Source organism: Vulpes vulpes, chromosome 12 (assembly GCF_048418805.1).
Source record: "Vulpes vulpes isolate BD-2025 chromosome 12, VulVul3, whole genome shotgun sequence".
Classification (NCBI taxonomy): Eukaryota; Metazoa; Chordata; class Mammalia; order Carnivora; family Canidae; genus Vulpes; species Vulpes vulpes.
This window is the reverse complement of record NC_132791.1, coordinates 100,211,412-100,237,830: the sequence shown is the minus strand read 5'-3', so window position 1 is coordinate 100,237,830 and position 26,419 is coordinate 100,211,412. Positions and strand designations below refer to the sequence as shown.

Below are 26,419 nucleotides of genomic sequence, written 5' to 3'. Positions count from 1 at the left end.
ATACCGCCACCCAATACGAGGCTTTTTTCACCTAGAATACGACTGCCGTACAGTACACGGCGCCGTCTTTCCAGACAACAAGTGACTGCACCCCTTTGTGCTGGAGATTTGTCCCGGCGTTCTCCTTTCACAGGCCTGTTCTGCCCCGAGGACTTCTGCAATACTTTCTCCTCAGATGTTAGTAGTAAAGCACAGGAACATTCTTCCAGGGAGGCTGCTTCCTTTTAAATTCTTAAGCTACTGAATAGGAACAGAAATGGTCCGTTTTAAGAGCTCAGTGCAGCTCGAGAAATCAAACTCTTTTGCTTAACCACTCTTAAAATCTGGTTTCTTTAGCGTGGTGACCAGGCCCTGGCAAGATTCAACTGTAAGCCCTGAGGTCATCTTGTTAAAGGTACCACATTAAAAGGGCTCTATAAAGAAAGACAAGTGTGTTATCTCGCAGACTCTGCAGCGTCGCGATGCAAAAGTACGGCCTATGGTAGGCGTTTCCTTGGTTAAGTGACTTAATCCGATAAACGTCGTCTTTCCCTTTAGTGCGCAGCGTAAGGAAGTGGAAGGGCTGAACACGCAGGCCTGAACGGCTGCTCCACTTGTGCGCAGAGCTCCTCCAGCACTCTGCTGTCGGTGTGTTTTCTCTTCCTTGTGATTCTCTTCCTAATATTTTCTTTCCTCTGGCTTATTTTATTTGAAGAACAGAATATGTAACACATATAGGAGACCAAATATGTTAATCAGCCGTTTGCATCGTGGGTAAGCCTTCCAGTGGGCCTTAGGCGGCTAAGCCTCAGAAGCCAAGCTTCCGGGGGAATCAAGTTACAGGTGGAGCTGGCCGGAGCGGCTCCTGCCTCAGCCCCCTGGCTGTCCGGCCCACGGGCCCACCAGCCCACCGCAGCTGCAGTTCAAAGATCTTTGTTTAAAACGTGGTGCGCGTTACTGCTGCTTCTTCTAAAACCGTACATGAAAGAACACTTGACAGCTTTTTTAGAGGGGAAGTGTAAAAAAATGTTAATTATGATTACGATGAGCACAGGCTCGATATTTTAAACTTTAAGCACTGATCTTTTTAGCCGTTTTCTGACACGGTTTTTAACAATTACCGGCGACAGGCTCACATTCGTACCGAAAACATGTAACTTTGCTTCTCAGTGAAGCTACAAAAAGGAGAGTAAAAATAGAAGTTTTTAATTGGACAAGACAGCAAACCAGAGTGAAACGATACAGTAGTGATTTGATCTTCTGTCGCACCACGCGTAACTTCAATTATGTAAGAGAACTTACTAAAGATGTACTTTGCTGATGATAAAGCATCAAGTCTCCATCTCCGCTTGATGCTCAGAGTGCCTATGGTCATAGATTCCCAAGTCCAGCAGACATCTGACCTGGTTGTGATGTTGTTTTCCTTATTTATTAATAACTAAAAGCTTAATTTAAAAAAGGATAACAGAATTAATTGCTCGGTGTCTTCTCAAACCATCAAAAATAAAATCATGATTACAAATAAGTCAACGACTTGATATTCTTGTTGACATTCTTGTCTTTTCCCTTTAAAATGACAGGAAAAAAGCACCTCAATAGGCCATTTAAAAAAAATTTTTTTTGACATCTTGGTCGTAAGGACTACAAAGTAGTGATTCAGTAAATAAATAAATCATCCATTCTATAAGCATGAACATATTACTACTGGCAAATTTAAAAGCATAAGTATAAACAGGTAAATAAATACAAAGCACAATTAAGTAGCGTAGTCGGATACAGATAATAAGACACTAACCAGCTGTGCAACCCTGGACAAGAGGATTAACCTCCTTGGAATTGTTTCTTTATATGTTAAAAAAAAAAAAAAGCAAAAAAAAGCAGATGGATAACTAACATGTGGTTTACTTCTAGCTTTAAATTTTCACGATGCTGGAAGACAGAAAAAATCCCAATACATTCTTTCCTGTGGAGACAGCTGAGAGAAAAGCAGAGACGGGCTCTGAAAGCAGAGGAACAGGAGTCCTATTCTGAGCTGTGTGCGCCGAGCAAGAATGACGTCTGCGGCGGTTTCCCCGCCTTGGTAACAGGCCTCGGACAAACGCCCTGCAAGGCAATGGCGAGGACTAGAAATGACATTAGCCGCTCATGTAACACGCTGCCCAAGCATCCTACGTGCTCCAGGTCACGGCAGAGTCCGAGCTCTCGCCTCCCCTTCCAACGTCTCCTGTCCCTTTCCCCTTCGGCCACACAAATGTGTTGGCAAGATCAACGGCTCATGCTGCTCCTGTTCTCAGGCACCCAGAACACAGGGCTGCGTGTGCACCCCGTCCCCTCCCCTGCAAACACGCAGCTTTGGGGCCGACCCTCTCTCACACCTGCAAATTATCTCAGTGGTCATATGGTGACAACAGCCAAATGCATAAACATATGCCGTGGGTCTATTATTTTATAAGTACTGGATATTCCATGAACTTCACCGATTAAGGAGGGGGCATCAAGTTTGGAAAGTAACAGCTTATTCTGAGGACAAAGGCCACATTCAGAATATGCCGGCAGCAAGTAACGTTAATATTCTTCAATCATAGATATAAAAGGCCTGTAACGCACATGCCGCCTCCAAATCCTGGTATGAACATCACATACATAGAAGCTGTTGACTGCTTATGTGCCAGTTGCTGTACTAAACCCTTCAATGTATTCCTGATTGTCTTTCCAACTGCCCTGAGACGCGGATTGTATCATCAAGTCATTTCCCAGAGGAAGACACTGAGAACGCAAGTAAGCCGCCCGAAGGGACAGCTGGTTGACACCATGCGCACGGCTTCCTTCTGAGGCCTTCTCGTCATGCCCTGCGGTGTCCACCACTTTTTACGGTAGTGCGATTTTTTTAATTTATTTTTTTATTTTTTCTATTCGATACAAAAACCTTTCACAATTTTGTCCACCGCTGAGCCGGGGCCCACCCGACGGCACGAAGAACGACGGTGCCGTACGTCTAACACACGGGGAGCCCGTGCCCGGTGGCCTGCGGGGGCCCACTCGGTGCAGCACCAGGCTGCGAAGGCCGTCACGGAGCAGCAGGGGGAAACGCCTGCAGGGAGGCCGCTTCCCTTGCCCTGACACGCAGTCTCCCTGCCCTGACGACTCCCAAATTTACTGGCAGACAAAACAGCTCTGGTGTGCCCTAGGGGGTACCTGTGAATTTCTGCTATTTGTCTCCCCCGTCACCATCTCATGAGCGTGCTAATTCCCCCAAGTTAGCTTCCAGGGTTACATGACGTGCCCAGGGCTACACAGAAACATGCGACTTATCAAGGTGCTTGCAGGTGGTGGTTTACCTTATGTAACGTTTTTGGTCGTGTAAAGTCGATGGCGTCTCAAGCAATTTAGCCAGAAGTAATTCTCTTAAAGCTTCAATCCGTGTTTCTACTTCAGCGTAGTCTATTTAAAAAGGAAAGAACATATAAGATTTACTGAAAGGGAACTTAACAATCAAATTATGGCAAGTAGAACAGTGACTGCCTTGGGGGACAGGGTTTGACTAAGAAGGGGCACAGGGAGCTTCCCGCACTGACGGAAACCTCCTGCCCAGGGTGTGGGTTATGTAGGTGTCCGCATTTGTCAGGCTCGCTGGCCTGGAAGATGTAAGGTCTGTGCATTTCACTGCATGTACATTTATCACAATAAAAAAATGGAATTAAGCTTTCTGAGTCCTTATGGATTTCATTTACTAATTGATTAAAGCCCCGTGATATTTCTCCTAGTTGATACGAGGCATTACCACAGGACATTCCAGGCTTTTCATATTTTCTGTAACTCCTGCACTAGAGATCATTTCAAAAGTTTAGCTCACTTTAAAAGAAGGTTAGAATTCATTGAAAGTGGCTTTTTTTTTTAAGATTTTATTTATTTCTTTGAGAGAGAGGGAGAGAGAGAGAGCATGAACGGGGGCAGAGGGAGAAGCAGGTGCCCCGCTGCGTGGGGAGCCCAACACAGGGCTCGATCCCAGGACCCCGGATCATGACCTGAGCAACGGCAGACCCGTAACTGACTGAGCCACCAGGTGCCCTTAACAATGGCTTCTCTAAAGAGAGAAAATTAAAATTGTAGGTTCCCATCTCTATAAAATATCTGTTATTAATTCTTTCCAGTAGAAAGGATTTTTTAGTGGCAACATGGTTAACAAGCAGCAAAGAACGTCATGACTCATCTATCCCATAGCCGTGGTCTTTCATTTTCACTACATCTTGGTAAGAAAAGCCATGTTATTTTTGAGGTAATCGTCTCGCTTTTTCAAAAGAGTAAACAAAAACTAAAATGCACGTGACTTCGTTTGCAGAATGCATTCCACATTCTTCCCATACAAGGAAAGCAGGAGATCAAAAAGTAATAAACCTTACATTTCTTGAAAACTTGCACCTCCGTCTTCCCAAAGAGCGACTTGGCCTTTTCATAATCATTAATGACCACATCGTAATCACCCTTTAAAATAAAACATTTTGGAGAATGTCAGTAAAATATCATGAACACATCTGGTTAAGATTCCAAAAAGAAAGAGAAAAAAAAAAAACAGAATCTCAATTAAATGTCTTTAAGCCTTAAAGAGCCCTCAAATTCTGAGACTTAGCAGGTCTGTACGGTCAGGGCAGCGTGGCACGGGCACAGGAGCACGCATCTACCTTCTGAATGTTCCTCTCAATGTTCAGGGGGAGGTTGAAGAGGAATTTGAATCTCTGGAGCACGTTGAGCGCGTTTCTAGTGGAATCCGCCTTGTCCTTTCGACCCAGCACCTCTTGGAATAACGTGTCCGCGGTGTTACTCGCTCCTGTTGAGGACAAAGCAAGGGCGGCTCACGCAGGGCACCACACGGGCGCTGCCCTGGCCCACGTCTGCGCTCAGCACGCGCGCTCGGACGTGGGCTGCGTCCCCTCTCTGGTGCTTGGCTGACCCGTCTCCACTCTGCCTGCGGGTCCCTTCACCCGCGGGGAACCGCATCCCCCTGAAAACCGCCGTCGTTGCCAGGCCCGCGGGCCCAAGGCTACGGAGGCCCCCGCCACGTTCCACGGTGGTTACGGGCCCGGGACGGTTGCGCTCGCTCAGGCCTCAGCTGGACGCCACACGCTCAACGCTCTCGGGTCCGTGTCTGTGTTACACGGTACTAAAACAGGAAGAAAATACTCATTTTTTTTTAGATTTATTTATTTATTCGTGAGAGACACAGTCTGAGAGAGAGGCAGGAGCGCTGCTCGAAAGGAGCTGTGGAACCGATCCTATTTCTTGAAAAAATGACCTGCTTAGGCAGCAGGCACGAACAACTGCACAAGCAACTTAAAGGGCGAACTTTAGCCTATCGATAGGTAATCGATACTTACTTCTTAAACCACCGAATTCAATTCATACACAAACTGGATACTTTATATATGGGATTTTTTTTTCTGCCTAGAAGGCTTCAAACGGCACAAAGCACCATAAATGAAAGAGGTGCTTTATCTGGAGCGAGACTCACTGTGCACAGAGAGGGTTTAACTTTGTCGACTTGTGAATTATTTTTAATTAAGCCACAGGAAAGGGGAGAAAAAGGACAACTGTTTTTGGCTGCTTGGTGGCTGCTCATAAAAAGTCTCTACATTATCTGGTCTACTGACTGTACTTTAAGCAAAGATGAAAAAATCACCTCGGTCTCGCTGGGTGGCTCGCATGCCATATCCTCCAGTCCACACTGTGGGTGGCCAGATCCTGCTAAAAGTTGTCTTTGTAACGTAATTGTTTTATCTAGATGATGTTTAAATTCTGTTGAAATTTTAAAGGCCTAATAGAAACCTTTGTCAAGATAACTGTTTTCACCACATGGTCTCAACGCAGGAGACTAAATTTCTAGAAGATGAGAAAAAATATGTTCCCTTTTTCCCACCAGAGCACAAGCGGTGTCTAAATGAAAACTTGTAATCGGATTAGGGGTAAAACATTTTTCTTCCAAGAAAATTAAGTGTTTATCATTTAAAAACATAAACTTCATGATTTCAGGCTTCATAAATGAAAACATACGGAAATGCCGCTAAATATTTTTAAAAGGTCGATTACTTATACATGGGCCGTGGATGCTAAATTCCCAAGCACATTTTTTTTTTCACAATGAAAGAATTTGGGACAAAAGTGTAAGTGTTCAAAATTAGAATGTGCTCACTGTATTTTAAAGGTAAGAAAGAAATACCAACTAATAACTTTAACTCCTCTAAAAAGTATGAAAATAAGTAAAAGTAGAAAATTCACTAGTCACTAAATAAGTATGTTCTGGAGAAAAAATTCATAGGTAGACATTATAAACTATGAAATTATAATCTACCTTTATAGAGATGTATGCAGAATTTCAATATATGCACACTGAGAAATATGCCACGAAATCATTTTGATTCACAAATTACTTCTATCCGTAAACTGTTCCTGCCTTATGGATTTCCTGCACTCCCTGTGAAATCTTGGGGGTTTCCGACTCTGATAACTGGATGGTTATATCGGTGAGCAAATAAAGGAAAGCAGGGGAAGTAGGATCTGTGCGAGCAGGGAAGGGCCGCCAGCAGCTCACGAGCTGCAGCTCCCGTCGCGGCGTCGCAGGCGCTCACACTACTGGAGCATCAGGCAGCCTACGGCCCAGGCCCGGGGGCCATTCCCCCTAGCCCCCCGCACCCCGTGTGCACCCAGAGCCACAGGCTTGCAGGGCCACAGGGCCACAGGGCCATGGGGTCATGGGGCCACAGGCTGCAGGGCCACAGGGCTGCAGGGCCACAGGGCTGCAGGGCCACAGGGGCAGGGCCACAGGGCTATGGGGTCACGGGGCCACAGGCTGCAGGGCCACAGGGCTGCAGGGCCACAGGGCTGCAGGGCCACAGGGCTGCAGGGCCACAGGGCCGACAGGAGCCGCGGAGCTTCCCTCCACGTGATGCCCCAGTGCAGGGCACCGTGAGACGGGCTACGTATCCCTCGTACCCCTGAACACTGCCCACAGGAACCTCCAGGGTCTTCCCCACGAAGACCAGAATTCCGAGAGGCGCCAGTGGATGCAACAGTGGTGACTATCCTGCAGAGCCGGGCGGAGCCAATCAACAGGACGCACACCCTACACTCCTGCGCTGCTGCAGGTCAGTCCGATCTCAACAGAGCCGGAAAAGGATGGGAAGAAAAGTGACTGCCAACTGCACTATCCCCCTACTGATCTTATATCCTTAACAATAAAAAAAAATGTAATCGTACCAGATCTCCGGTCATCTAGAAGGACCAGTCACGGAAGTCTAATGCTACCTCATCATTTCAAGGACGCTGCTGTGAAGGAGGCACTGTGCCTTCCCTTACTTTGACGTCATCTTACTGGTCCCTTCCACGGCACTGACCCCTGAGACCACAGATGCCAGAAGCGACTCTTCACCTCTGCCCTCCGCTTGACGTAAGCCCGAGGATGAAGCTCGTGGAAGGAGGCCTGCACAGCGCACACACCACACAACCGGCTCTGCTAGGAAAAGGGAAGCTGGACGAGAGCAGGAAAGGAAACATGAAAGGACCCAGTCGCTTCAAGTGCCTTTGACATGAACACTTAAATTCGCAGCAAAGCCAGGAGCTCAGAGAGACCTAACGACCGACCCTAGGTGCCTCGGTTTCTCCCAACGGATTGCGGAAAATGGGCAGGGACGCTACCGTCCGTCACACAGTACTGCACACTGAGTGTCATGACCACGGGTTGATGCCTGTTCCGAGAGCCCCGCTGGACGCTGCACCTCGGCAGCACCGAAGTACAGACAACTGGGGTCCTGGGTTGGCAGAGGAGCTCCATCCTGCTCCCAGGGGCCAACTGTTCCCATTCCTCAAATTCTAGTCCGTGATCTCAAATTGATAGCTTGGAATCAGTCGTGATGGGAAAATTTGCACCTGGCAAATGATAATATTAAGGTTAGTTTTCTTTTTCTTTTCTTTTCTGGAATGCCAATGGTCAGACATTGACCAGCCTATGACTAAGTCAATTTCTTTTTTACAAACTTGGCTTGATGTTCCTTAGCGGCTTAAGTCCTCGTCTTTCTTCTCTCAACCTTACACGTAGGATTTGGATCAAACCATTCAATCCTGTTACATTCAACTACCGTCTCTGCATTGCTGACTCCAAAATCATACACACCTTATGGTGTCAGCCTACTAGTAATCCTGAAAGATATGGTGTGTGCCTGCACGTGCGCGGACACACACACACACACACACACACACACACACACTACTCAGCCATAAAGAAGAATGAAATCCCACGGTTTGCCACGGCATAGATCTTGAGGGTATTAAGCTAGATGAGAGAAGTCAGAGAAAGACAAATACCATACGACTTCCCTGACATGCGAAATCTGAAGAACAAAACAGAACAAAGCAAAACCCAGACTCATCAATACAGAGAATGGATTGGTGTTTGCCAGAGTGGAGGCTGCGGCAAAATGGGCGACGGGGGTAAAGGAGTACAAACTTCCAGTTTTAAAATAAGTCATGGGGAGGTAATAAATGGCATGGGCCAATAATAATGTATTTTTAATAAAGACTAATCTTTATACTTTCCCTAAACGCACAATAGTTTTTTAACAAATACTCCTCATGAAGAAGTCCCTTATTCTTGGCCATCCTGAATATAATCCAATCAGCCTTGGCTGTTTTAAGGGGATCCCATGAGAGCATCTCCTGTGACATTCCAGCATCATCCTATGGGACCAATTTAGTCCCTAAGAAGAACCCTGAGGATTTCCCTTTGGGCTAAGGAGGGCAATAAGCAGGAGCATGTCAGCTTTGGGGGACTTGGGACGCAGAACAAGACCCTGAATCTAAGCAGACAGCTGCTCTGCTCAGGTTCTGGCAGGAAGGACAGTACAGGCTGCACAATCAATTCTTAGGCTCCCGGTTTACCTGCCCTTGGCAAGGGCTGAGGAAGAAGAGTGAAAAGAACGAAGATGCTGTGGAGGAAGAAATAACATTTCAGCCTCTCTGGATCCCTTGTAACCTACAGAGTCTGGGAAGCTCTGGTGAGTGGCATAAAGACACAGTAGACCTCTACACCGTACGGAGGGCTTACTCCACGCTCGGTGCTGTTCTAAAGCCTTGCTAAGGCCTCTAAATTCTTCTTAGTTATTCTAAGAACACATATTAATTCCTAATTCACTTAAACTTGCTTATGTCCCTTCTTACGTCCATGCAGTAGTGCAAGCAACTGAAACACAGAAAGGTCATTCAACGGGCTCAATGTGACACACCTGGATATAGTGAGGCAGAAAGAGGCTCCTGGGTACCACGCTCGGGAATCTCCAACTCAACGAGTGAAATCAAACAGAAGTTTTACCTTCTACTCTTCTCCTCGTGACCCAAACCTGCTCCTTCTGCCTCTGCCCGAGGCCAGACGTCTTCTTGTCGTCCCACTTCCCACGGCAAACTGGGAGCCCCACCCGCCTTTCCCATCTCCCCGTTAAGTCCCCAGCGCTTGTTTCTACATGACCGCCACGTACCTGGGTCCCATGCCCCTGGCCTCGAGTCTAGCTCTCTACACCCACCCTCCGTGCAGGCGGCGGACGTTCTCTAGAAAGCTCGCCATGTCACTTTAGTTAAAATCCTGCAATGTGGGGATCCCTGGGTGGCGCAGCGGTTTAGCACCTGCCTTTGGCCCAGGGCGCGATCCTGGAGACCCGGGATCGAATCCCACGTTGGGCTCCCGGTGCATGGAGCCTGCTTCTCCCTCTGCCTGTGTCTCTGCCTCTCTCTCTCTCTCTCTCTGTGACTATAATACATAAATAAATAAAAATTAAAAAAAAAAATCCTGCAATGTCTCACCAACAATCTTCAGGATAAAGACAAATCCTCGCACGACACGGAAGGTTTATCCTGAGCAGACTCCCGTATCCCACACCTGCCCGTTGGCACACTGGACCCGGGCCCCCGGGCTGCAGACCGTCTCCTGCCCGAGTCGGGCCTCCTTCCTCATGAGGCTTGTCCCGTCTTGGACACCCACGTGCACTTGCTGCCATGTGCCAACTTCTGCTCGCCTGGATACCTCCGACTCCTCTTTCAGGGCTCCTACGACTCTCCTGAGAGCCTCTCACTGCACTTTTCAATGAGGTGCACCTTGTGCAGGCTCCAGGTGCACCCCAGGATCACCAGCAGCAAACAGTTTTCACACCGTGTTTTCTATTACACTGTGAACTCGTAGGAATAACGCAGAAGTACTCTCTTCACATCCCTGAGATGAAGCCAGCATGTGCTCAATAAATGCTCACAGGACTAGGACTAAGAATCAGCACCCAGTGTTCTCCTGAGAGAGGTAGTGCAACACAGAATAAGCCCCTGCTGGCAGTGTGCACAAACGCTTAAACAGCTGTGCAAGCGGAAACCAAGCAAACACTCTAAATGAGAAAATCACCATTGTTCTGTGACTTAAAAATGTTTGTTGCAACATTAAATATCTGCTTACTGTTGGCAGTAAGAAACTGAAAAAAACAGTAAAACCAATATTAATAAACTATGATGATTTAGAGTATTAGAACATTGAAAACTCAAGTGTTCTATTTCTTTGTAAAAAACTATCAAGATTGCTTGCTTTTATTCACCATAAAATCTACAGTACGTATCAAGCATCTTTTTTATACTTTGACAAATAATCATACTCCTTTCTAAGTTTATCCATTGTACTCTGAATGTCATGGGTTGTTTCTGAGCACTTTTTTCAGCACAACTTCCTCTAGGATGTCTTCATCCTTTTCTTCTACTGCCCTCATTTCCATTGATAAATTCACCTTTACTGGGTTCCTCTGGCTGCATGACTCCAGCCTCTTGACCAGCAGCAGTGCCCACATCCCAACTGTCTGCTCCATCCCAACTGTCTGTAACTCCAGTCAGGGTATATTTGAACTTCACTATTATCACTGTTTTTTTTTTTTTTTTTTAAATGCACTTTCATGGAACGCCTGGGTGGCTCACTGGTTGAGCGTCTGCCTTCAGCCCAGGTCGTGACTGGGATCGAGTCCCACATCGGGCTCCCTGCATGGAGCCTGCTCCTCCCTCTGCCTGTGTCTCTGCCTCTCTCTCTCTGTGTCTCTCATGAATAAATAAAATCTTTTAAAAAATGTACTTTCATCTTTACGGGCCAATCCCCTCCCTTGGTTATCCATTTCTACAAAGAGCCATCCGAGTTTATGTCTGGGGGACAAGAAGTCCACACAACGATATGATCTGTTGTCTGTGCATGAACAGTACAGTCACAGACAAACTCTGAAGAAAAAAAGGTAATTGCTCATTGATCATCTTTCACACCTGTTATTTATGGAGTGATCTGTGGACTGAACAACTAGCAACCACTTCTGTACTTTATCCAGTTATGACAAATATACTATGATAATGGAAATCTGAACTGTGCTGCTGGGAGACAGGTGCATTTAACCCAACTGTGGTGATTGAAATTCATGCCTATCAAAACCATGCACAGCAAGCTCTGTTGGTTTAAAAAAAGATTTGAAGCCAGATTTCTAGATATAAATCCCTTTATATGTAAAGTGGCTCCGCCACTTACTACTTATATGACTTTAGATAACTCATTTAATCTTTCTGAGCTTCAGTTTTTTCATCAATAAAATGGAAATAATGGAGTTATGTAGAGTTAGGCTCTGCATGCTGGGTGTGGAGTCTACGTAAAAAAAAAAATAAAAAGATACAGGGCAGCACGGGTGGCCCAGTGGTTTAGCACCACCTTCAGCCCAGGGCCTGATCCTGGAGACCCGGGATCGAGTCCCACGTCGGGCTCCCTGCATGGAGCCTGCTTCTCTCCCTCCACCTATATCTCTGCCTCTCTCTCTCTCTCTATCTCTCATGAATAAATAAAATCTTTAAAAAAATAGATATAACAGCACAAGTCGCACAGAGAACTAAATACATAGAGAATGTTTACAGCAATACCTGACCCTTAGCAAGCACTGCAAAAGTTTTAGCTTCTAACCATCACAGCTGCTACTATGAATACTTCTATAACATTGTCTCTACCTGCACTGTGTAATATGTAGCCACTAGCCACACGGGACTATTTCAATTTAAAGTTAAATTTATTAAAATTAAATAAAAATTAAAAAGTCAATTCCTCAGCAATATAGCTACATTTTAAGTGCTCAGTAACTACAATCACAGAAGTTCTATTGGACAGCACTGTCCTATATTCTTGGAATAAGTAAAGACATAAAGTTGGATATGTGAATTTGATATAAATTAATAGTCATCCCTTCATCCCTGGTTTGAAACCAAGAAGGAATTGTTAGGTTCATCAGAAGCAAATATAAAAAATACACGTCAAGGAAAAGAAAAAAAATTTCAATGAAAGGCATCAATATTGATAAATTCTGAATAAAATAGTGTTTCTTACAGCCAACATTACCTTTAGAAGCTTAAAGTGAAAAAGCTTGCCCTTTTGAATTCTGAAAACTTTCATTTAAAATAACTCAGAAAAAAGCATACAAATTGGTGTGTAATCACGTATAAGACTAAAGCAGTCCTAATAATCTAAGCAAACTAAACTACATTCATACTCATCTATTCTTGTCTTCCTTTCAAAAAAAAATGTTACATTTCCCATAGTATTTCTATAAATTTTTTTAAAGATTTTATTTATTTATTCATGATAGACAGAGAGAGAGAGAGAGAGAGAGGCAGAGACACAGGCAGAGGGAGAAGCAGGCTCCATGCCAGGAGCCCGGCATGGGACTCGATCCGGAACTCCAGAATCGTGCCCTGGGCCAAAGGCAGGCGCCAAACCACTGAGCCACCCAGGGATCCCCAATATTTCTATACTTTTTTTTTGGAGAGAGAGCATGTGCACGAGCTGGGCTGGGGAGGGTCAGATAGGGAAGAAGAGAGAGCGTCAAGCAGGCTCCGCGCTCAGCACACAGCCCGACAGGGGCTCAATCTCAAGACCCTGACACCATGACCTGAGCTGAAACCAAGCGTCCGACCCTGAGACACCACGTGCCCCTCTATAATTTTTTTTTTCTGTTTCTCCAGCTTCTGAGCTATGATACACACACCTGGACAGAGGACACGCGTACAGGGCTGGAGCTACGCGTCTCCCATTTTTACATCTCTCACTAAACCAAACATGGTACCTTTCACAGCCAGTCTTAAGTAAATGTTTGGCATGTTGTCCTGAATTAGCAAAACTTTATCCTGAGATAGCAAACAGCAATACCGAGTTCATAAAAAAAAAGTTTCCAGAAAAAAAGAAAGTGTTACAAAGGAACATCTTTTAAGAAAAAATTTTATACCAATAAGTCCTAAAGGAGAGTGTCATAAAGAAATGACTAATTAACCCCAACTATTTATCCAAGAAAAACAAACTGCAATAAAGTTAAAATGACACATTTCTAGATAAAGTCTGCGGTTATAAAGGAAAAGAAGATAATTTCCCTTACAAATTTTATACCACAAGTCCCAATGGAGGATTTCCTAAACTACTCCTTAAAAGAAAAAAATTATGTTAACACACTATGCTAAATCTAACACATGAAACAGATCTTAATTTTTTTCCAAATCTGAATGTCTATTTTCTTTTACTGATACAATGATATAATTACAATATCAGCTTGTTCTTACAAACCACTTTTTAAAAGTAACTGAAATAATATCATTTTTTATAGATATCCATAGTTTGATGACAATTTCTCCAGCAAAAATAGCATCCCTGAGTAGAAACATCTTTCCAAGACCTTATAACGTCTGACTATGCTAATACAGAAACAGCTTTAATAAAGGTTTCTTTGGGTTGAATTCAGAATATATTCATTTCAACTAAGCTGGTGACTTGGTTCTCAGACAAAAACAAGGCAAAGTCTCAAGGCAAAATAACAACAACCACAGCCTCCCCCACCACTACCACCAAGGGAAAAAAATTTTTTTTAAGAGATTCTATTTATTTATTCTTGAGAGACACAGAGAGAGAGAGAGGCAGAGACGCAGGCCGAGGGAGAAGCAGGCTCCACGCAGGGAGCCCGATGTGGGACTCGATCCCAGGACCCCGGGGTCACGCCCTGGGCCGAAGGCAGACGCTCAACCACTGAGCCACCCAGGCGTCCCGGGAAAAATATGTAAAGTGCTGTTAAACTCATAAATTTAAGATGAAATCAAAATACTTAAATTCTACTACCAAGGAACGCCTACATCAAATGAAAGCTTCTTTCCAGAAAATACTGTATCAGGGATCCCTGGGCTTTAAAAACAGATATTTACCGCCCCAAAAAAGTTCAGAAAGTTATCATACAAGTAAGTCGAGCTAGAAATCCAAAACTAATTCAGTATCACAATCCTGCATTCACAGAATCACTATAGATGTGATAAAAGAGTTCTTAAATGCTTCAGCTATTCTTAACCCTGTTTCATGGAGAAATCATTTGCTATACTTATATTTAAAAACAAGGAGATTAAAAAAAAATAATAATAATAAAATAAAATAAAATAAATAAAATAAATAAAATAAATAAAATAAATAAATAAAATAAAATAAAATAAAATAAAATAAAATAAAATAAAATAAAATAAAATAAAAACAAGGAGATTCCCCTGGGCATTACGGCTCTTTGTCAAATGTTTACTATATAAGTGAAAGAGGAAAATATACTTTTAAGCTGCTAGTATTATAATAGGGCTTCATTCATCTGATGAGTTTCTTCCAGACCATCAGGATGAGTAGCTGGGAGCTAGGATGTCAGGGGAAGAAATCAATAAATAAAAAGATACACGGGGAAGTGGATGGGACCCCAAACTCTGTATGGTCCAGGTTTTTTTTTTTTTTTTTTTTTGGCATACAATTTTTACAAAATGTCTCAGAGTTAGACACATTCTTAAAGGTGAAGCTGCCTTAAACTCACTTTGGATAAGAGAGGATTCAGGTAAATCAATGGTATGTAAGTGTTTGTCATTCTAGTAGCTGATGCTATTTGCTGTGACACTCTTAGATACACGAAGATGTGTTTCTGGGTTCTGGTCAACGGCAACCCTGGCTCCTGCTTCAGCACTTTTCTCCCTGATAACGCTGTTTATGTACTGGTCTCTTTTATGGCAGCAAGTTTCACTTCTTAGGAAGCATACTGGCTTATTTTCAGATTATGACGTCTTATAAATAAAATGCAAACAAAACAGAACGTTCATTTTCAATATTTTCATTCCCCTTTATATTTATTAAATCATTACTATTTAGAAATAAATATTAAAATGCAACTCACTGACCATTCTGTGAAAGCACGTCCAAGAACTATGTTAAAGCTTGTTATAAAGTCCATAAATAGCTTTGGGTCGTAGGACAAAACTTACTGTTCAGAACATTCTCCAGTTTTTGCGTCATGGATCCTTCTACTTTTTCCGTTCCATCCGCTTCTAGTTTTTGATGGATAGCTAGAAAAAACATCTTGTTAAAGTGTGGGCTATTTTAGTGGGTGGGAACACATTACATCAAAATGACATTTTTAAACAACTTTTAAAAATGGTCATATTATTTTCACTGCTGGAAAGGAGCACAAACATGCAGAAAACTCTGCAAAGTAACAGCAGACACCAGTCTAAGTTACTCATAGCTTAATACTATTAAAATAGTACCGAATACATACACTTAATCATCTGAGGCTCATCAAGGTTGAATGGTAAAAACAGTTAAATTAAAAAAGAAAAGTGAAACTTTAAGAAGTAATTAATATCTTTGGTATTTGGCCGCAGGAAAGTCATTTTTATTTCTCACTTTTGCCATCTGCAAAATAGAAATACTAGTATTTGAAGTCTACCAAACTCAAAATATCTCATTTCAGCCTTGGACACAACATGGCAAAATACGTATTATCCACGTTCTATTCCTCTCTATTATTATATCCCTGGAATTTCTCAAGAACTATACAGTAACATCCACCAATATATCAATGTATGGATATACAAATTACATTGGAGTTTTTTGCTCTTATTGATATGCCTGCATGGTTCTGATAAATATTATTAAAAATCATGTAATAATTTATATTTAAAAAAAGGTTTTACCTCGTGTAGGGTAGGTTTTAAATAGAGCAAATCAGGCTTACTTAGGTGAAACACTAAGACAATTTGCAAAATGAAATGACCAAATACACTTTCAAATTCCAAACTCTGACACAATAAAAATAATAAAATTAACAAAGCAAACTCTAATCGAGCCATGATCATAATTGAGCACAATGATAAATTTCTAATGCATATCGCTCATCTGGTAAGAAGTCAAAGATACACGTTCTAATATTATTTCTGTTTCACAGATGAGACACCCATGGCTCAGTGAAATTAAATAAGTTGACCAATGTCACAGAGCCAGACCCCGAATCTGAACTCAAGTTGTCTGATCCCAGGACGAAAACCTTCCCCCCATACTGCCTATAACACAAAGGCAGGCAACTTAGCCAGTTCTCACATCCGTAGAATGGAAATAACAGACTTACTATAAGAGCTGCTAAATACCCGGGATTTTATTCTTTCACATAACTTCCATTAGCAAAACTTCAAACGTAAGCTATGTAACTGCATGGGCTTCAGAGCCAGTACAAGGAAATGAACATAACTCTGATAGTAGCTATTCTCCGACCTTCAAAGAGAATGTCAAACTCTTCTTAAAAGGATTATATAGGTTCTGTGTCAACCCACCAGTCACGAGTGGTAGATTTATTGCAGGGAAGAGAGGGAGGGTCTGCTTAGGTAAAAAAAAAAAAAGAAGAAAAAAAAAGAAAGAAAAAGAAAAAAAGTTTTCTTTTAATCAATCAATCAATCAATCACAATTTGATTTGTTTCCTTTGAGTTACTGATTAGAAAATTCTGGGTCAAATTCAGTGCTCAAATGCACTATAAAAATATTCTCAATGCATAATAACATCTACTTCTCTGCTTCTTTTAATTATTTTCTAATTTTGATCCTGCCCTTTTAAAACATCTTTTTATAAAGCACTTTCAAATTTTGTTTGAAATTTATAAACAGACTGCTTCTCTGTTAGAGAAACACATCCAAAGAAAGAAAAAGAAATACATTTGGGGGGAAAAATCAGCTAGTATATTCTTAACTGTCTTGGTTGATTCAGGAGTGAAAAGAAAGTTATTTATTTAATGTTTCAAATTTGGATTATGTGGTGAGGGTGACATGAAGTATTTCTGCATATCAAAACCTAAACTTACTTGAACTTGTTAAGTTAAATGGAAAAGAACTTCCTTATCCTTAAAAAAAAGGGGGATAAAAATGCCCAAATATAATAAAGCTAACCTAAAAACACTGCTCACACTATTCATTTAAACGCTGGTGTAATTTTCTGGCAATCTTGTCGCAAAAGAACATGTGGCACACATTCCACTTTATTAAGGGGGCACAGCATACGGTTCTTCCATGGAAGAAGACATTGCATCTCATACTAGCCGTGCATCAAATACTGCTAAGCAAAAACCATTAAAGGAAATCATGCAGCCACATTTCTGTTGCTGACAAAACCCATCACTGATCAGCAGGTCAAAACGAGGTAAGCCTGGCTCCCCCCGGCTCAGTTTACAGCTCTGTTTTGCTGACAAAGCAGCTTCCTGCCGCCCATCTCCACCACAGCAGAGCCACTGTCAAGCTGTCAGCCAAGCATGAGGACCAAGAGACACTGGGATCTGATAAAGGCAATCCTATTTTCCAGAAAATTAAACCAAATAACCAATGTCTGGTTCACTTGACCTCTTATTTTCTCTGAAAACATTTTTAAATAGTATAACTCAATAAGCAACTTGGTACATGATCACAGGTTTGTTATTGTTTCTAATCTATTAAAACTTAAATATGTGAAGGAGTTTAACACCATAAAATTGTATTTGGGAAACAAAGAAAGTGTATAAAAGTTCTATTCAAAGAAAAAATCAGTCTAGAAAGACTGCCTATTGATCCCCTGAAATTGTTTTATTAACTGTCTAATTAAATGTGGACATCAAATCCGCAGATTTCAATGAAAAAATTCACAGTATTTGTCTAAATAATGGCATGTGTATAAATTTATGTATTTATGTAAATTCATGTATACATTTATATATGACTGAGGCACTAAGTAATGATGGGAGTACACAGGCAACATCTGTAAGGATTTATGTCAGGTACACTGTGATCTATCGACTCCAAATCACTACTAGCCTCTAAGAGACAGGAATATTCAAACTAGGTCAGAGACTAGCAAACTGTTTCTATAATGAACCACAAAGTAAATATTTCAGACTTCCTGGGCCACATAGGGCCTCTGTTACATATTCTCCTTCTCCTTCTTTCTGTCTCTCTCGCTCTCTCTCTCTCTTTTTTTTTTTTTCAAACAAACCTTGAAAAGCCATCTTTAACTCCTGGCCTGTACAGAGATGGGCCGTGGCCTAATCTGGCCCATAGGCCAACCTCTGAGGATAATACTCACTAAAACAGAAGAGTAACAAGAGTTACAATGAGATGTCTTAAAAATTTACATTTGTAAAGAGCTTTTCAAACATTTAGTTTCTACTTCTTATTCTACCAAAGTTTTATGAGTGACTAAATTATATAAATAACTTTTAAACAGATTAGGTAATCTATGAGTCCTTTCTTCCCTCAGTTATATGGGAAAAAAAGATAGTAAAAATAATAATACAATAATTACAACTATTAACATAGAAGGCTAACAGGTATAAAGGACTCTCACTTAGATAACAGGATCCTTGATAACCTTACCTGCCTAAATAACCTTCATATATCAATACACACTAACAACAGAGTGTGCCAAAACATCAGCTGTGGCTTACACTGCCTCTAGTAGCAGCAATAAAAGCAACATGGGAGGAAAGGTCGGTGGTGTATTCAGCAACATATGTTACTCTGTTTTGGCCTCTTTACTCAGGTATTCCTTAGTACTACATAAATAAATGTAATTCATGCAGTTTCAGTCCATAATTGTTGTCAAAGAAGTGATAATGCTGGACTTGCAATAACAAAAACACAAGAGACTGGAGAGGTGACAAGCTCAAGGAGCACTCAGGGAAATGGTCACCAAACAAAGGTGGTGATCAGAAGGCACCGAGGAAGTGAAGGCTTCTTAGGATACGAAAAGCTCCACAAACATCACCGCGGCCTGTGAGAGCTGGTGTGAACAGCAACTGATAAGAAACTATGGCTCTGAAGATTTCAAAGGATGAAGGCAGAGGGGCTGCCATGGAGAAGGAACACAAATTGCTGGGAATATTTTTGCGGGATACAGTAAAAACGACAATGAACACACTAGGGTTAACAGTGGCAGATAAGTTAAGCCAGGCACATCTACCAAGTTCTAAATAAAATAGTTATGGCTACACACAGGAAAAAACAAACTGACAACAGCATAAAAGCTTAAAGGTACATAAAAGCCACACTGTCTACTGGACTGGGATGGATGGAAAAACACCCTTGGATGCATATGAAATAGTCCACTTAACCAGAGAACACAGGTGATACCAAAAAGAGCAGAGAAAGGTGTTTATTTATACACTGTCATCTCTACACACTGAATTATTAGCCTAATTCTGACAAGAAACATCCAATTTTTTTACTATCTTCAAGACTGTAATTCTGCTCCCCCATTTTTCTTACCTCTAACAACTCCTTTCCCTTTACAACGATTTCGAGACATTTCCCAATACCCAGTAGAGCAGGAAACAGAAGGAAACTAGTTGAGTCATACTACTACTGGGCAACTCATCAGTGTACTGAAAAAAAGAAAAGTGCCGGGTACCACACAGGAGAGCAGAAGGAAAGGAGTAATGCTTTTATACAAGGGCATTCAAAAACAAACCATAAGTGGTATCTGATATAACAAAGGAAAGTGTTAAAAACTGAAGATATGAGTCTACAGATTCTAAAAACTTATCAAGTATTGGGAAAAATGAATAGGCCTACATTCTAAAATGAAGATAAGACCTACATTCTAAAATATTCTGAAAAGATTTTTTTTTTTTTTAAGATTCAAGTTTAAACAAATCAATCTTATAAACATTTCAGGAGAGAGAAAAACAATGAATCCCTCTTTAAGTAATAAAAAATTACACTGGCTCAGGATTTTTCTCTGTAACACTAAAAGATACTAAATAAATCAATTCAGAAAATAATTCTCTTCTAGCCAAGAGGTTGTTTATGTATGAATGTAAGAGACATTTCCAGACATGCAAGAATTCAAAAGCTCTAGCACAAAATATATATCCCACTGATCAAATCAAAATATCCAAAGATAGAAAAGATGAAATATAAAATGACTGGCAATAAAAATTAAAGCCAACTAAATTTATGTGAATACATAGTAAATTTTAATTATGGCAAATATGTCATAAAATTAACTGCATAGTAAATTTTAATTATGGCAAATATGTCATAAAATTAACTGCAAAAGAAAAAAATAAATCTAAAAACATAATAATGAAATGCAAAAGAAAAGGTAAAATAAAAAGACAGGTCTATAACTTCAGTTTAAGATGAGGAAAAAGGAAGGAGCATAAGAAATAAATATGTCCTAAACTGTTGACATACACAACAGGAGTCAAAAGACAACCTATGATAGAACTTTAAAACACTTCTTCCAAATCTGAAAGATTTGCAACCAATATGGTCTATATAGCACAAAGGGAAAAACGAAAAGCAAAAATACAAAATAAAACAAAAGAACAAAGGTGTCAGTTACAATAAATGTACATGGCTTAAATTCTTCTATTAAAATAGTAAAAAAAATATAAAAATCCTACCACTTGTTGCTTACAAGAGAGAGGCCAAAATAAAAATTTCTAAAGGTTTAAAAGAATATGATTATATTAGACAATTAGACAAAAAGATCAAAAGAAAATACATCAAAGGTTATGTCATTATCTCTACAATGGGATTACAAATAGTCTTTGCTTATTATTTATCTGTTTACTGTTTTTTGTAATATACATTTCATTTACATCAAAACATAGAAAAAGCGAGATGTGTGTGTATCTGAGCTTTTTGAATTTATTATTAAAATCACTTTCTGTATGTCATAGAGTCACCTGCTTATGTGATTAAGCAGATGGTCAGAATTATCTTTGTTAAACATTAAATTGCCAATATGCTTCTAGGGCAAATGTGATAAATGAGACCATCTAACTTTAATGTGCCAAATAAGACTTCTTGAAATCTACCAGGATTGAAGCTATTTATAAAACTAAAACCAGGAAAAAATATACATGTGTATACAAATACATATGTCAAAAAAAAAAAAGAATGGAGAAAAAAGTCAAGCGTATATTTTTGTTAAGTGAAATAATTTTAAGTTATGATAATTTCTGGGAAATGCTAATCACATATGGCAAATTTATCATTTGCATAGCTACTAGGGAATTAAGGACTTAATTCTATTTGATAACGTTAAACTCTGTGCATATACATTCAGGTTTCTATTGTTAACATAGTGACTTTGACAACTTAGAATATCAATAAGCACAAAGAAAGAAAGAAAAGTGTCACTTCAAAAAGGGTAGGGCACAGAGTTTACCAAAGAAAACTACCTACTTTCTCTGTTCCCTCCTAGGTGTTCAGAGTTTACTCCTTCAGAAACCTAACTTCTACCTGGCAAGAAAAGAGCTGTACAGATGGAGTCCACCATGCTTGTGGAGCCGGGAGGAGAGGGCTTTGAAAACAATAAAAGGACATCTATACTTTTGAGAATACAAAGTAAAAAATAATAATAATAATTAAGTCCTACTGAAGAAAAGTGTAGCCTCTTAGTCTACCCTTAAAGTTACAGGTATAGATAGAAAGACAGATATAGATGTACTTAGTTATAGGTATTTCTGTTTTTAAAAATAATTAGGCTTTTATTAATATATTTTACTTTTTACTAAACGCTAATTTGATTTCTATTAATTAAAGGTAATTTTAGGAGGAAAAAAAATACCTACGCCACCTCTTTCCCTGAAATGTCTGAAGCTGTGCTATTTCTATTTAATATAATTTCTTTCCTATATAAATATGACGACATGGATGGTGGACACTTAACTATTATATAGGGGGCCCATGGGATGATACCTAAAAGGAATGACACATTATTATCAGTCAGTCCTTTCCAAACTGAACAAACACACTAACAGGATCACAGATACAGAATTAGTCACACGTGCAAGATATTGATGGCTGGGCTACAAAAGGATTTTTTAAATTCTAGAATTTTACCTATCGGGGTTTAGTTTCTTATCGGCCCGGGAGGTTGGGCATCATGGAGAGGCAAAGTAGTCTCCTATTTCACATATGGACAATGGGTCAACAAAAGCCTCAGAGACAAATATTTAAAGTATCAAGCCTTCAAAGACATTCCAGCCTGGTCTGCAACAAATATTTATGGCACATTTTAGATCTCTACTCTTATAAATACAGACTGAATGTCACAGCCTGTAAACACTCTGCAAGCACAGGGTCGGGTTTCCGCGGGGAAGCCCCAGCAGCTGGTTCTGAGGGTCACCTTACCTGAGAGGGCATCCTGGGCTTCAAAGAAAGTACTGAGACCTCCTTTCACATACGCCAGGCTGCCTTCGCTCTTCTTGTTAGCCTGTCTCTTCAGGTTGGTGACTGCCATTTTCAGCTGCTCAAAACTGAAATGAAATTAAGAACCCAAAAGTTTGAGACTCCTAGAAAGCAAAAAAGAAGACAATGCATGAAACGCAAAACACTGAGGCCTAAGTTAAGGAACTCACAGACTGATATAATACGTAACCAGATGAAAACAAAAAGCTTTCAAATTCTTCCCTACATCGAAATCTAAATCTTCTCTTTATTATGAACGACAAAAATACAGCAACTATAAAACAGATTTGTAGCCCTCAAATGGTCATTCCAAATATGTCAGATCCCTAAGAAGTAAACACACGTGAGTATTTCTATAAGCAATAGACGTCATATGTACGATTCGCCAGGTAAGGAGTCTTGAATTTGACGTCCCCGAGGGGCAGACATACATCAGTGCAGGGGTTATCTCGGTTACCTAAGGCAGAACTGCTCCATAAGCTCATTTCCGTATTCCACGTGTAAATTAAGCATGTCATTATTCACATCAGGACCCAGTCCTCTGTCATTAACAGTGAAATTACTTGGGGGTCTATTCACAATTTAAATACATAAAAAGACAAAAATATTTCTTCCCTATATCTCGAACAGAGGAAAACTGATGGGTGTCTATGTTTCAGAAATTTTATTTCCAGGTAAGCTAACAAAATCTGGCTATAAAGCTCTGAATCTATTCCTCGGTGTCATGATAGTCCTACACATAAAACAGAGATCAGTTCTGACTCACGGTAATAGAAACAGCACATCCACAATGTAAAATTAGAACCATCTTCTTTTGCAATGAAAGATTTGACACTGATCTTAAAAATGTGTCACTACTGGGGCACCTGGGTGGCTCAGCCACTTACTTAAGCACCTGGCTCTTGCTCCAGTCAAGTTCTCAAGGTTGTGAGATAGAACCCGGCCTTGACTACGACCCAGCAATTGCACTGCTGGGGATTTACCCCAAAGATACAGATGCAGTGAAACGCCGGGACACCTGCACCCCGATGTTTCTAGCAGCAATGTCCACAATAGCCAAACTGTGGAAGGAGCCTCAGTGTCCTTCGACAGATGATGGATAAAGAAGCTGTGGTCTATGTGTACAATGGAATATTACTCAGCCATTAATTAGAAATGACAAATACCCACCATTTGTTTCGACGTGGATGGAACTGGAGGGTATTATGCTGAGTGAAATGAGTCAATCGGAGAAGGACAAACATTATATGGTCTCATTCATTTGGGGAATATAAATAATAGTGAAAGGGAATACAGGGGAAGGGAGAAGAAATGGGTAGGAAATATCAGAAAGGGAGACAGAACATGAAGACTCCTAACTCTGGGAAACGAACTAGGGGTGGTAGAGGGGAGGAGGGTGGGGGGTGGGGGTGACTGGGTGACGGGCACTGAGGGGGGCGCTTGATGGGATGAGCACTGGGTGTTATTCTGTATGTTGGCAAATTGAACACCAATAAAAAATAAATTTATTATTAAAAAAAAAAAAAAGAACCCGGCCTTGGGCTCTGCACTCAGGGGAGAGTCTGCTCCAGATTCTCTCTCTCTCTCCCTGTGCCCCTCCTGCCACACACATACGTGTGCACATGGGTGCACTCTTTCTCTAAAAATAAATCTTAAAAATCTATCAGGATTTACCCTCCCTCCCCCAATTTCCTCACGTTTTCTAATGGTTTTCATTCTAGCTGGTGAAGGAAAAATGTCTCCTAAGGTGTATTTTAACAAGTTGACTTCTCAAGAATGTAAATTTTAAGCAATAAACCATTCATTTATTCAAACGCTGTTACTAAATATAATTGTTTAAACCAATCTTGCAAAAGGTTACAGACATGCTCTTGTAGAGAGTGTGGTAAAATGTGATTAGCAGACAAAGAGGGAACACTTCAATTTGGAGATATGACCTTCACTATTTTCAGCTAATTTTAAGGCAAATCTTTGCAAAATGGCAGGTCAAGTCATCTTCCTTTGTTCTAGGGAAGGAGGTATGCTGCTAATTTACAGCAGGACTTGAAAGTCTTGTTATTTGAAAGAGAGAAGTCACGTTTAGACACATCAGTTTAGGTACCCAGTTGAGACTCCACAAAGTTTTAATATGTTGCACAAATGTGAATCATATAGAAACAGTAAGAGGGCAGACGATATGGGTCTGCTAATTAATAATACCATTTCATAAAAGAGGGAAAAGACACCCAGAGATATTGATGAGCTCACTCAAAGTCAAAGGACTCCTACGCGGCAGAGGCCGACCTAAAAGCCACAGTCTCATATGATCCTATTAGGCATATCCCCATGAAAACAGGCAGAGTCTAGTCCGACATCCACTGACCTGGTGCTTGAATGGTTTTCTATAAGATACCACGCAGCTGAAAAATTCTCACTCGTGAAATCAGCACTCATTCCAGGAAACAGCATTTCTAAGTCCTTCTGCGGAAACTTACTCCTAAAGGGAGAAAGAAAGGTTTAGAGTACACTCTGGGTGCTATTGCCACAATGATGCAGCAGACATCCTGCAGTACCGGATAATACGCGTGACAGTTATACACCACACATTATGGAGGCTGTGTTTACACGTGAATACAAAATACATCTCCTATACTGCAGCTGATTTCTTCTCATGTGAACTTTATATATATAAGAAATTAAAACACAGAAATTACATCACTATAGAGTTCAAAGAGGCTGAGTGGATACTTTAGATCTACAAATATGCAATCATTCTCTATTCAAGGGATAAAAATCAGAATTTGGATACAATGAAGTTTAAGGACATTAGTTTGTTAAAACACTTTTTGTTAAAGACTTATATGAAGGTTGTTTTAAAAACACTGATGCCTACTGATAAAAATTAGAGCTAACTATAAAATACTCATATTTATATGTCTATATCTAGAATAATTACAAGAAAAGCTTATAACAGGCAATACCTTACCTGGAGCTCACCTTCCTGCCTACAGTTTTATGGTCAACCTCTGAACCATTCAGTTTATTTGTTCAAATAATAATTAAATACAACCACAGTGCAGGCTCCATGCTGGAAGTGAGACAGCCGAGTCCACGAGCACAAGGAACAAGGGCAAACCCTGGTACGGGCTTATGAGCTCGTGGCCCTCCCCACACCCCATCCCCTTATCTGTGCGGGAGGAAGTCCAAGTCTCCAAGAGAGTCAAGTCTGTCCATGATTTGAACCTGCTTATCTGTCAGGACTCACTCCGGCTACTCTAATCCCCAAAACTGAGGCTTTTAGCAACTTCAGAGGGATTATACTCTCCTGATTTTTACTTCGTTCCTTGATCTTGCTGTGCCCTCTGACTGAAGTGTGTTCCCAGCCGCATACAGTGGATACGCCGAACTCACGGGCATGGACAGGACACGGTACTGTTCCGCAGCCCAGTGTATTCAGGTTAAGATTGAGGGAGTGGGGATTGTCACCACCCTACAAGAAGACGTGGGCAGGTGCAATGACTTCTACTCTCATATGAGAGACACTTGATGCCACATTACCACAAACATGGCCTCAATTCAGAAACTAAGCAGTGAGGTTGGTGGGAATGCCAACCGGAGCAGCCACTCTGGGAAGCAGCATGGAGGTTCCTCAGAAAGTCAAAAACAGAGCTTCCCTATGACCCAGCAATTGCACTACTAGGTATTTACCCAAAGGGTACAAAAATGCTGATAAGGAGGCACCTGGTGGCTCAGTTGGTTGAGCATCTGCCCTCGGCTCAGGTCATGATCCCGGGGTCCTGGGATGGAGCCCCACATCGGGCTCCCTGCTCGGCGGGGAGCCTGCTTCTCCCTCTCCCTCTCTGTCTCCTTCTCTCAAATAAA

General features: G+C 41.1%; 1 protein-coding gene across 15 annotated transcripts in view; it reads right to left on the bottom strand.

Annotated features, from left to right (window-relative positions):
• Nucleotides 1-26,419, bottom strand: part of EXOC2 (exocyst complex component 2) — a 214,910-nt gene that overhangs the window by 124,486 nt on the left and 64,005 nt on the right. For 11 of the 15 annotated variants that reach the window (XM_072729245.1, XM_072729259.1, XM_072729252.1 and 8 more), the window contains 6 exons: nucleotides 24,921-25,034; nucleotides 22,502-22,626; nucleotides 15,328-15,408; nucleotides 4,659-4,804; nucleotides 4,380-4,461; nucleotides 3,318-3,420 (listed from right to left, as the gene is read on the bottom strand). In XM_072729245.1, coding sequence (XP_072585346.1) covers nucleotides 3,318-3,420; nucleotides 4,380-4,461; nucleotides 4,659-4,804; nucleotides 15,328-15,408; nucleotides 22,502-22,626; nucleotides 24,921-25,034 — 651 coding nt within the window. The remainder of the gene's footprint in view (nucleotides 1-3,317; nucleotides 3,421-4,379; nucleotides 4,462-4,658; nucleotides 4,805-15,327; nucleotides 15,409-22,501; nucleotides 22,627-24,920; nucleotides 25,035-26,419) is intronic. The other 4 variants (XM_072729255.1, XM_072729261.1, XM_072729257.1 and 1 more) reach the window with 1 other exon arrangement.